The following is a 12618-nucleotide window of genomic DNA, read 5'->3' as shown; positions in this document are numbered from 1 at the left end:
GCAGTCATCCTTCTTGCAGTATCTCTCTGGCATGGTGCTCCTAGCCTGTGCTGCTCAAATCGGAAGGTAATTACAACTCATCCCTTGTTAGAAAATCAAATTAAGCATAGCCTGTTGAGGGAAGCAACTTGCAGAGAAAAGACTGTGGGGTTTTTTTTGTGTGGTGATGTGTGTTCTCTGTGAGCTGGTAATTGTGAGAGTGATTTAAAAGAAAGGAAGCTGGTCGGACTCTTGTTTCCCACCCCCTCTTCTCTCAGCCCTTGAGCACTGACTTTTGAGATTAATTTATGGCACCTTGCCTAGAGTGAAAGCCTCAGGCTGAGTATCAGGGTGGATGCTGGTGTGCCCGCTGCTGGTGAGGGTGCTCAGCTGGGGACCCTGCCTGGGCCACCTTCTGCAGCTGTCCTCAACCGTGGCCTTATGGGGGTGGGTCTGAGTGCAGGCAGTGTGCTCCTCATACAGTTTTAGTTGCAGGGGGGTTGGATTGTGATTCAAAATTTGAGTTTTCCTTTTTGTGTTGTACACAGGCAAAAGTGGTATGGCTGGGGTCTGTGGAGTGAAATGTGCCCCATGCCACTGTGATCAGTCTCTGCCACAGGGAGCATTTGTGGCAATACATGTGCATCTGTGATGTTAGCACAGTGCATCCTAAATAGGAAAAGCAACAGGAAATATCTAATGACTTTGCTACTAAAAAAGGGAAATAGTGGATATAAAACTGAGCCATGGTACTAAGAACTTTTGAAGGCCTGCTTTTATTTTTTTGCCCCTCTTATTGAGATTTGTTGAAGCTGTTCTCTGCTGTGTTCAAATCCCAAATGCAGTCTTAGAACCAGAATTTGAAAGTGTGCTTTTCAACTTTCTCAGTTTGGTCAGTTATACTAGGTTGTTGGAAGATGGAGTTCTCAGAGGACTTAAGGGGCAGTCTTATTTCTCAGAGTTTGTGTGTGTGTGTTTTCATTTTTGAAAAGACCTTTGTGCTGACAGACATTCAAACATCAAGGATTTGTTAGCCTGGAAGTTCTAATATTGCAAAATGTCTGTTGCAGAGAATTTCCTGTATAAACTGTGATACAAATAATAAGTGCTGCATGGCAGTTATCATTCCTTGGAAGTGGGTGAGTGGATATTCTCCAATCTGAGAAACTTGATCATTCTAAACTTGAGTTGTCTTGCAGTTGTGCTTTTAGGAATAAATGTAAGCGTGCCTCCATATTCTCGTATAGTTCCTTATTTAAATGTCAGACTGCTTCACTGAAGTTTATATATAGAGAGGGATTTGATAGGAAAAAGATTTCCCAAATGGATGTCCTCTTCAAACAGCTGTGCTGCCTGGTGGTGTTACAGCTGTGTGTATAGCAGGCCAATGCTTTTAGCCACATCAGTTGAAATGAAAGCACAAGTGGTAAGGGTGGAGAGAAGGACTTTGTAAGGACTTTGTAGTAGTGATGGATTACAAAATAAGCCTTAACGATGCATTCCCTGAAACACATGAACACAACTGCATAAATGAGAAAAGCATCCTGGATGTACGAGTGACCTTACCAAGCCAGCGCTGCTGCAAAAACCCTCTTCTTACTGAAAGTAACGTTTCAGGCTTGTGTGTGGTTTCAAGAGGTTCAGCCTTTGCACAGTTTTTCTTTATTCTCCTTCCCTGAAGCCATTTCAGTTTACTGTGAGTTTTCTTTTTTAGGACTTATTATTTTTGGAAAGCGTTCTGGAACATTTTGTGCATACGGTCCTCTGTAAATGTGCTGTTGTACTGATTAAAGCTGAAAGTATGAAACCTAGTCTCTCTGATGCAGTGCGGCAGGGGGAAAATGCTGAAACAATAGTTTCCAAAGGGAATACTTTTCCAAATAAAGACATTTAAAAAAACCCCCAAAACCCAAACCAAAACTGGGAAAGATTGCATGAGATGTATTCTCCGCTATCCCTCAGTCTTTCCTCCACAGATTGTGCAGATGTCAGTATGCGTTAAAAAAAAAAGAGGAGAGAAAATCCTTTAAAGCAGATCCAGCACTTAGTTATTAACTGGTTTCTCTTCATTTACTGACATGACCCCATTGCTATAAGCATTTTTGTAATAGCACAGAAATCTGCCATGCATTGGAGTTCTGTGTGTTAGCCTGTTTTAACTCTCCTCCCTGCCCCTCCACAGCTCTGCTTTTTCTTCCTAGTGGTGCCTGGAAGTTCACAGCCTGTCCATAACTCGCTTCTCTTTCCTGATTTGGAAGGACAATTGGATTTTCATCTCTTACCTGTCTCTTCTCAAGTAAAACAGAAAAAGTTTCCGGTGAAATTCTGTGACTTTCAAGGAAACATCTTAAAATCTTGGGAGCCAATGATGGCTCCTCATGGCTTTCTCATGGACTTACCAAGGCAAGGAAAATTGGGTGGGTTTTTTGGGTCATAAAATTCAAATCTTCTGTGACTGTTAGGTCTGGCATGACAACCACAGTATGTGGAAATGGGGAAGAATCTTCACAGGACTGAGGCTGTTTCTAACAATTTGATTCTGATGCTGTTTCTGAAAGTATGAGAGTCACAGGATGGGAAAACAAGTCCATGGAACAGAAAACATTCTATGGCTTAAAGACTATGATGTGAAACAATGCTTCTATATGTTGATCTGTCAGAGGACCTTGCTAACTATTTGTCTTCTGCAGCTGGGTGTCTTGACACAGTCCTGAAGTGCATTTTTGGAAGCCTACTCCAATGTGTTCTTGGGAAGATGGAGTTTACAGCTGCAGTGCACAGATTTATTTAGAAGACCAGTGTGGCTCATTAGTTGGTTCTTGAATCTTTAATATACCATGCAAAAGGATGGCACTTGAGTCTGTAGGAGATACAAATCTGTGAACTATGATGATAGTGTGGCAATGGACTTCCAAAGTGTGCAGTGAAAATATGCTTCCTCTGATTTTCCCTGAGGGGTCCAGGAGGTCCTCACTTGGCTGACTTGCATCAAATGAATTCATCTTTCACACAAAATGTCTTCAAAACGCCCACATAGGCCTTGTGGTTCTCAGGGAGATACTGCATAGAACACTGTTGGGGGTCAGGGGTTGGGATCTGAGGTTTTAATCTTCTTTCTGGTGCCGCTTAGATGTGCACAAATATTTCTTAAAGAGGCTCGGAGCCTCTTGTTCATTTTCACTGGCTGGGTAACTGGGAGCAGACAAACTTGGCAAGCATGGTGTCCTGAGCAGTAGCAGTGTGGTGGGGTCCTTGTTATGCCTAACAATTGCCCTGTGCCTCGCACTGGGCTTAGGAATGGTAAAGCATTTGGCGTTAATCAACAATTACAAAAACTGCAATAGACAGTGAAGGGTACTGAATACCACCCCTTTTCCCCCTTGGCAACCTTACACCTCTTCTTTGCATAGCTTGAAAAGTCTGTTCCTTCCTTGTTCCTGCCTTCTCAGGGGACTGCTGGAGTTGCAGCTTGTTTGGTCCACTGAGAGTATCTTTGAGCCTGCTGCGCACTTCTCTGTGGGTTGCAGCAGGGAAGAAACTCTCATACAAAGGCTTTGTAACCAGCTGCTATCATGGAAGGGAAGTAGTTGGAGGAAGGAAGTGGTCCCTCCCTTTAGCCCACAGAAGAATATGCTCGGCTAACCTCAGGATGACTTCTTGAGGAGCATCAAGTGAGATAAGGAGACAAGCAAGGGAGGGGTGTAAAAGCATGATCTAGGTGCAAACAGGACTTGAACTGTGATAGGAAGGATAGAGAGGAGGAGGGTGGGGAATAAGCTATGCAAATTGGTGAATCTTGTAGGTTTATTCACTTGGGGTAGGAATGTTGGTGTGATTTTTCCTGGTTGCAAGGAACTGGTTAATCAGCAGTGAAAAAGCCAATTTCCTGGCTTTAAAGCATCTCTTGGTGACCTGTGGAGAGTTAGGCACTTACCATTTATAAGAGATCAAAATGGAATTTCAGAATTTAGCCTGTCCAGTAAGCTTCTTTCTGAGCAAACTCTAATGTTACCTCTTGAAAATGGGAGTTCTGCATCACCAACAATTCTGCTGGTGTTTTAGAAACCTTCGTGAGAGAGGAAGTGACAACTAAACCAAGGTATCTATGTGCATTTGCAGGTCATAGGCCAAACTCTGTGGCATAATTAGGGAATGAAGAAGGAAACCCAATGATCCAGGTCCCACTACAGGTTACAGTCAGGTCTTGGTTTGCAGGAGCATTTGTGCTGATTCTAGTGTCTGGAATGCACAGCTGTCTGCCCTATCGATTCCTCTCTGTAGCAGGGGATGTGTGCAGTTCAGCCCCCTGCTTTATGCTGTGCCTGTGCTATTCAGAAACCTGCCTTTTTGTAATCCAAAGGTGAAGGTGTAAAATGGAGCTACCAAACACACATGTTCTAAATCATCTGGTTACTTGGGGGGGGTGGGTGGTGTGTGTGTGTGAGAATGGGTGTGGGATGTTACATGGGTGGTTTGGTTTTTCTTATTTTCTCTCTTCCTCTTCCACCTTTTCCTATTATCCTGGATAATTGAGAGTTGGCTGTGTTGAAAGGTCAAATGATTAAGATTTTTCTAAACTGCCTGCAGGTAACTTTGAATGCTTTGGTTTTTTTCTTTTTGACTGTTTTAATTGAACTGTGAAGTTATCCCAGAATGTTACAAATGTGATTCTGTTTCTAAGAGCTTTCAATTAAGCTGGTTTAGTTACAGAAAGTAGTAGAATTAGGGGTTTCTCTGCTGGCACTTGAACTTGAGTTTTCTCTAACTTTTCTTATTAAGCAGCCAAGAGGATGACTTTTTTTGTTGTAACACTTGACTGCTTGTTGAAAGCAGGCAAAACAAGGACATAACAAAACCAGCAACCAAGGGTGAAGGTTAAATCCTCTGAACCACACTGCTCCCATTAGGTTCCACCTGCAGTGTGACCACAAGGCAAGAACAATCCTTGTGCTTAGCCTTTCAAAAGGTATGCTCTGCCTACCCAGCACTCATCCTGCTGCCAAGATCTGCTGTGTGCATTCGAAAGAGCAAACAATTTCTAAGTAATATTTTGTGAGAGGGAAACTGTGGATAAAACAGAGTTCTGATGTGCATGAGGGTAACTAATTTTCTTTTGGAAAGTTTCAAGTGTGGCATTTAAAAGCAGGCCAGTAGCATTCCAAACGTACTGAACACTTCCCTAAACAAACTGTGAAGAATCTAGGTTGAAGACCTGTTTTCCAGCAACAGTGACACAGGACACAGCTGTGCCAGGCATCTTGAGCAACTGCAGAGCCTCAGACTGTTGCATCTGTCCTTCTGACATCCCATGCCCTTGGTGCACTAGAACTACTCGAATCTGGTTCTCTTTCATGTCCTGAGCATATGATCTTCCAAAGAAGGCTTTTGCATGGTGACCTAGGAGTCATGCTGTGACAACATACCCGGGGGGGGGGGGGCGGGGAACCAGAAAATTAGTCATAATCCTGGGAAAATGTATGCATGCTTAAGAAAGAATCTTGGATCAAGGGGTGTGAGTTGACAGCTTCTGAAGGTCTAGAAGATAATTGGCAGAGGTCCCCAAACAGCTTAGCTTAGAGAAAGCTCCTGCCATCATGTGAGTGTGCCATCTTTGGAAGTGGCTGCTTGTGGTTTAAGAGCAAGGAGGAAGGCTGGGCTGTATGGTTTCAGTGGAAGCTGTTGTCTGCTTCAGGGAGTTTATAGATGCAAACTACTGCTTGTTGTGCAAGCAGGGCTGGCCCTGCAGCCAAGGGAATTAATGCTGGAGCATCACTAGGAAGGTTGTTTGATGACAAGACTTCAAGAAAAGAGCCAGCCAGGGATGGCTGTAACCTAGGAGCGATCAGTATTTTTTCCCTTGTTCATAGCATTCCCTGAGAGGGTGTGTGGCCATTGACTTTGTGGCCATAGAGGACAGTTTTTCTTGCCCATATTTAGTAGGTCTTTTTCAAAGTGCACATTAGAAAAAAAGCAAAAAAAAAAAAATCTGTATTGACTGACGTACTGTTAACAGAGAAGAAACTCTTCTCCTCTCCTTACTGTATTTATGCAAACTGCTGGCTATACTAAATATTATCTTTGAAAACATCTCTGTTTAAACTTAATCCACCCATAACCCTTCAGCCTAGGCTGTGGCATGTGAAATGGGTTTGAATTGTCCTTGTTCCATATACTCATCCTACTGTCGGCTTTTTCATTGTTTCTAGAACCCATTACAGAAACTAGCCCGTTCCTTTATGCTGTGTGTAAACGGGGAATTGCTTTGATTCACGTGAACCCATGAGTTAAGCTATCTCCCTGAGAGTATGTCTCTGACAAATGTGTGCTCTACAATGCACTCCAGTTAACTCCTCAGGCCTCCATCTCCAGAAATTATGAAAGCTGCTTCCCCCTGAGCTTTAGGTATGAGGAATGTGCTAAAACAACAGTCAACTTTCAGACTTGAATGTGTGTCTAAATAGCTTCCTAACCACCATCTCCCCTCTGGGAAGAAAGGATACTTTCTTATCTAGCCAGAATCTCTTTCATCTTCTAATTTTGCCAAGGAAAAATCAAGGCTGGGAATAAGTTTTTTAACTTGGCTGAAGGCCAAGGGAGGATCCTTGCAGGCGGTACCTGTGTCCATTGTCTCCTAACAATTCTAAGGGGTTTTATCTATGCTATCTCCCACTAAATGGTGTCTGCTGCGTTTTGTGTCGTCTTCAGATCCCACACTGAACTAAGTCATCTTAGCGAGATGTTACTGTAGGCGTAGCAGCAGCAATTTACAGCATTTCTTGTGGGGCAGCCCTGTGCCTCTGACAGGCAGGATCCCTGATAACCTGGGACTCAAGTGATTTGGCAGCTGAAAAGAGATGGGGAAACCGTGCATGACTTCAGGGGAAAGGAGAGAAACAGTGCAGTGCTTTGGAGCAATCTATTAGTGAATTGAAATAAGTGATACTTTATTTCCCTTAGAGATACCTAAAACAACATCTTCTAACTTGTTTGTCCAGCGACCAGAATTGGACTGCTGGCTTCCATGTGCAGTCTTTGGGAGAAGGAATCACCTCTGGGGCAAGGTAGCATGCCTCAGGCTGCTCAGCAAATTCTGTGGTAATTGCATGCCCTCTTCCCTACCTCTCCTTCTAGCTGCTGCTCTGTCACCTGGCAAGCAGTGTTCCAAGGGCAGGGAAGGCCGCCTTTGAAAGATACCTTGGCAAGACTTGCAGAGTCTCTTATACTAATGAGGCTTCATTAAATTGGAATGGGGAGGACAGACGTATCTTGACCTAATCAGAAGGGCCATTTCCTGAAGAGGGTGAGTTGCTTTGACAGAGCTGTAATTTGCTGTAGAACAGTGACTCTTAGAATAAAGCAGCCAGCTGTTGTCCTGTAATATAGTCCAGATGCTGGCCTCTTTCAGTTGAGTATGAACTTAAAATCTGTGCAGGAGATGGGACTTGAGAGGAAGGGGTAGATGTACAGACTAGCTGGCTTGGCTTTCTTCAGAGGAGTATATTTTTCATTCCATGATCTAGTTGTTGCTGAAGGGATTCTAGCAGGTGAGTGGCAACATCCTTTTGCCTTTCTGCATGGTAGGAGTTTGGTGAACAAAGCATTGGCTCCTTGTCTGTGGAAGACATGAGAAATGTATAGCTGTGCTACAGGTGTGGAGTGGGATAGCTTCACTGCTTTCCCTCCCCCTCCAAATAAAGAGAGAAACAAAAGGGGCAGACAGTTTATTGTAGCATCAGCTCTAGACTTGCCACATGGCAGTTTAAATGTCATCTTGAAATGACATTTCAAGGCGGGGGTGTATGCAGACAAAGAATTCTTCTTTGGTAGACACTAATTGACTTGAAAGATTCAAATTTTAAAGATAGCCCTTTTGTGAAGTAAACATGAGCAAAGTAATGACATGTAACTAAGCAAACCCTCTTTTCTCTAGGATGACTTCCAGGTTTAATGACAAAGTTACATATTCCCTTCCATAATGCAGCTTCTTTTTTGCCCGAGTAATTGGAAATGTGAGTTGTGGCAGTTTGTCATGTGCTTCTCTGGTTGGTGTTGGCGTGTTGACTTCGTCTCAGCTGCACTTAAGGGTCTGAGAGTCATACTGCCTTCAGTGGTGGTAGGAGTACTAACTGAGGTCTCCCATCTGTTCTCACAGGGTATGAAAGAGCATGATACCCACCTCTGCACCTCTCAAATTTGTTCAGAGTTACCCAGCAGTTTTGAATTTTTGTGGGAAACTTGACCAAAACCAAAAATCCTCTTTCAGTATGAATATCTGTTTAGCTGAAGAAGCTGTGACTGAATGGAGTTTCCCTCTAAATTAGAAGTATTCCTGTGGTCAAGTGTAATAAAACATTAATTTCTGCACCTTTTTTTCCCCCCCCTGAGAGCTTTAGATGTTTGTGTAAGGAATAGCATGATAGAAGTGTTGAAATATATCTCTGTGTGGGTTTTTTGTTTTTTGTTTGGCTTTTTTTTTTTGGATTGGATTTTTTGGGGCATGGTGGTAGGGTTTTTTAGGTTATTTTTAGTCCACCACTCACCCAGTTTTCTCCTTCCTCCTTTGTATAACTGGTACGTACAGATTTATTTATTTAATTTTTTTTAGTCCTAACTTTTTCATGAGCATTTGAGTTATGAATGACATCATTATTCATCCAGGGCCGAAGTTACCACTGGAGGTCTTGCAGGCTAAAACCATACTGGATTTGTGGGACGTGTATTCTGCTGGGTCTTTTTCCTTCATTAAAAATAGGGGTTTAACTCTGTGCTTTCTTGATTTCCCAACTGCGCTTTGTGTGTTTGTGTACAAGTCTGTTTTTGCTGTGACGGTGCCTGATAGGCTGTGGCTGAATCCCTCAGTCCTCAGGTATGAGCAGTGTCACATCCTGCAATTAATTGCTGCGCTCTGTACTGTCAGAACATTATACCTGAGGTTTGCAAGCTGTTTTACATTCCTCCTCATAAGTGTGTGTTTGCCTGCCTGCCGGCTGGCTGTCAACTTTGCTGTGCCTCTCCAGGTGGCTGAAGAGGCATATGATTTATTTATCCTGGCTGTCTAGTACAGTCTGCTGCGTCTTGGAGACCTGAAAGGTGATGGGGGTGTAGGAAGGCTGGTTTTCTTGAAGTTACTTTGAAACAAGTTCTCCAGATGCTGTGTCCTCTGGGGTTGTCTTGAAAGGAAAGGCTAAGATTAATTGTAAGCTAGGCAGTCCTCACACCTGTAATATTAGAGGGTGATTGAAAAGTTGTGGTCTCTCTATACTGCAGCTCCTCTTAGTATTTCCTATGTGAAAGATTGCCTTTTCTGCTCCTGTTACCTTGTGAACTGTAAATACTTGATAAGATTCCTAAACACTAGAACATGCAAAATGTTGCTCTTGTCTGTATCTGAATTTCCCCTTTTCCTCCCCTCCCCAGATGTTGTAGGCGTTTTGCTCAATACTCACTGTTTCTTTGTTTGTCTTGTTTTTGTAGATCGAGGTGCTCCTGATCAGCCAGATCTTTCGGGAATTTTTTAAAAAGAAACTTGGGTGTTAAAAGATGTGCCATGGAATGGTAGCACCAAAGAGCAACACAGGATCATCTCTTGCCTTGACTAGCCATGGGTTATTTCTTCTGCTAGTTATCTTTGGTACCTTTATCGTGGAAGCACAGGCCACAGGTAAGTGAAACCTTTGCATATGCTGTAGGGAGGGGGAGATGTTTAAGTATGGAAGTGGTCTTGTATTATTATGGGGAAGCTGGTGATGGTTGATGCATTTGGACCCATCTTTCAGTACTCACAGGAAAAATTCCATTTCTACTGGTTAAGCAGAGGGCAGTGTCTGAACTGAATGAGTCTTGCATGTGAGTAAGTGCTTGTCTTCTACCCCGTCGTTTTGATTCTGCCAGCTTCTTTTCCCTCCATCTTCATTCTTTCACTGCAGTTGGGGGGCACTTGGGCCGTCTCAAGAGCAAGGACTACATTTTGACTGAGTGAGATTCTCATGTGGATGCTGTTATCTATATGCTCTGTAGCAGCTGCTCATGTGAAGTAGTTTTGGAAGATCAGGCTGTCTTCAGCTCTTGGCACAGCTGATAAATCTGTTCAGCGTTTCCTTGTGTGCTATCTTCTGACACCTCAGCACCTGCTAATTGTGCCCCTCTTGGATCCTGGTTGCCGCTTGAGTTTTTCCCTCTCCCCTTTCTAACTTCTTGATGTTTATCTGATGGGCAAGTGTTGTGAATAATGTAAATAACACTGCAATGGGATGATATGTAAAATATCAACAGAGGTGAGAGGGATCTGCCTTTTAGAAATGAATGGAAGAAGAAGATACGCTGGATGCTCACAAGGCTATACATGACGTGAAGTATGTGCTTGTTTACCCAGTATACCCTGTCTTTTCTCTCAGATCAGCCATGATGTAGTCTTTGTCTGTAGAGATATGCCGCATCGTAAGTGGCATGGGATGGAAGGACTAACTTTGTATGCCTTTGCACAGAACTTTGGAGAAGCTTAGTCCCCAGAAAGCCTGTAGGTTTGACTTCAGCAGCTGTTCCAATGTAGAACAACAGCTTGCCTTTGAAAACAAAACCTGACTTCTTGATGTGTCATTACCTGGCAACTGAAAACCTCATGACCACTGCTCCTCAGCATCAGTGAAGCTTGAATTGGCCTCTCTGTGGTAGAGCAGAATAAACGTTAGTTGCCAGTTATACTCAAAGCCAAGGTGATCCTGTATGGGAAAGTCTGCTGGTGCTGGAAACTGCTGCAGGAGGAGTTGATCTCCTTTTATTATTTCTGGGATTTCGATTTGGAAGGGAGAGGCTGCTGAAATCTGATATCCCGGACTTTTATGTCTTCCTGGCCTGATTTTGGCTTTGTAGCTAATGAGGGGTGCGGGGACACGTGAGGGAGTGACAAATTGGCAGGAACAGATAGTGGGAGTGGGAAAGGGACAAGGTCTTTTGGGGTCTGGTCTGTCCTTGTTTTCCAATCTTGCTGTTACTGGTGATAATGTCCCTGCCTCATTTCAGATGTAGACCTGTCAGATATGCCTCCCAGCCTGGGGCTGGAGTGCACCATCCCCATCTGAAACTCACACCACACACTGCAGCACCTTTAACTGAGTCTGTCATCGGCATGCAACTGCCTTTTGCTGCATGGGGCGGCTGGATAGGGAAAGGCAGTGACAATACCAGCGAGCCCTTTTAGTATCATTTTTGAGGTATTCGGTCATATTACCAAAAGCACTGGTTAAGCATATCGGAAGACCCAGGAGTGGCTGTGCACTGTTTCCCTTTCTGTGTTCCTTTTGCTTCAGGACCTGGAACCAGCTGTGGTAAACTAATCAAGGCAGATCATCAGCTAAATAGGATTATAGTGGCTGGGCATGAACCATTTCCTGCAGGGGAAGTGAAAAACTGCATGTGGAGGGGAGCCCAAGTTCATAGCAGAGGGCAAGACATGCAGGGGGGAGAAATCCTGGGGAAGGGGAGGGGCTTGCTGATGAGTGCTTCCATGTACAGGTTTTCTGACACTGGGAGGTAGCAACCCAACTGCTATTGCTGGGAGGGATGGTGGTGCTCAGTGATGCGTCATGGGCCCGGAGAGTTGCACCTGCAGCAGCATGCCAGCCATGAGCAACATTAATTAGCAAGTCAGCCAAGAAGTGGAGAGCCAGATGGAGAAACAAAGAATACTGGCAAGGTGCTTGGAAAATTCTTTGCCTCATCTTTGTCCCCCAACCACCCCACCATTCTCACTTTATTACTTTACGTAGCAAGATTATTGAGAGCAGGCAGAGCAAAGCAATGTGAACGTGAACCAAGATGTTGTTATTAAATGTCTTGGTGGTAATGGTTACCTTGAATGCAGGGCAAGTGTGACATGCTCACAATTGCTACAAAAGCTGAAGAATGGTCTCATAAAAAGACAGACAAGCATGGAGACTGGCTGTGGAGTGAGACATGGAGTGGCTGGCTCAGCTCTGAGTGAGAAAGCAGAGCTTGTGATTCGTGTGTTTAAAACCTTACAGTGTATATTGTATTGCATTCATTTTGCTGTTTAGAAACTCTGTTGCTTTAGTTCCAAGAGGCTGAAGGGATATATTCATGTTCTGGGCAGGAATGTGTTCTCTTTGCCACATGGTTAATGCAGAGGGCAGACTCATTTCCAGTCAGCAAGCATCGGGTCTGTCCTCTGGTATTAATTTTATTTATGCATGGATTTTTAAGAAAAATCTTCAGCACTTTGTCTCAAGCAATCTATCCAAATATCCTGAAGTGCCACGAGGTGAGTATAAGTTGCTTAGTCACTAAGCATACTGCATAATTTGAGGAAACTGCTCTTTTTTCACGGGAAGATATCTGTGAATGTAAAAATAACTGCTGCACGTATTTTAACACAGAACAAATGCAGCATTTGGTGATGGACAAGCAGTTAAGGTGTGTCAGAAGAGGAGGATTTATGGAAACTTCAGTGCTGTTCAGAAATATTTTTTGAGCTTTATCACTGTTAGACCTTTTTTCCCCCCCATCTGCTGAGTTCTCTAAGATTAGTTGGGGAAGTAATGAAGGAATGAGCAGGCAAGGAGACTTGGAAAGCAAGGACCTGAAATATGGAAGTGTAGTTCTTCAGCTGTCTCTTAAATTCTT

At 43.6% G+C, this 12618-nt stretch overlaps 1 protein-coding gene across 7 annotated transcripts in view; it reads left to right on the top strand.

Annotated features, from left to right (window-relative positions):
* Positions 1-12618, top strand: part of SUSD6 (sushi domain containing 6) — a 100515-nt gene that overhangs the window by 42492 nt on the left and 45405 nt on the right. For all 7 annotated transcript variants that reach the window (XM_037395105.1, XM_037395097.1, XM_037395100.1 and 4 more), the window contains one exon: positions 9454-9640. In XM_037395105.1, the coding sequence (XP_037251002.1) occupies positions 9520-9640 (121 nt within the window). In that variant the 5' untranslated portion in view covers positions 9454-9519. The remainder of the gene's footprint in view (positions 1-9453; positions 9641-12618) is intronic.

Source organism: Falco rusticolus, chromosome 7 (assembly GCF_015220075.1).
Source record: "Falco rusticolus isolate bFalRus1 chromosome 7, bFalRus1.pri, whole genome shotgun sequence".
Classification (NCBI taxonomy): Eukaryota; Metazoa; Chordata; class Aves; order Falconiformes; family Falconidae; genus Falco; species Falco rusticolus.
This window is presented reverse-complemented; position numbering and strand designations above follow the sequence as displayed.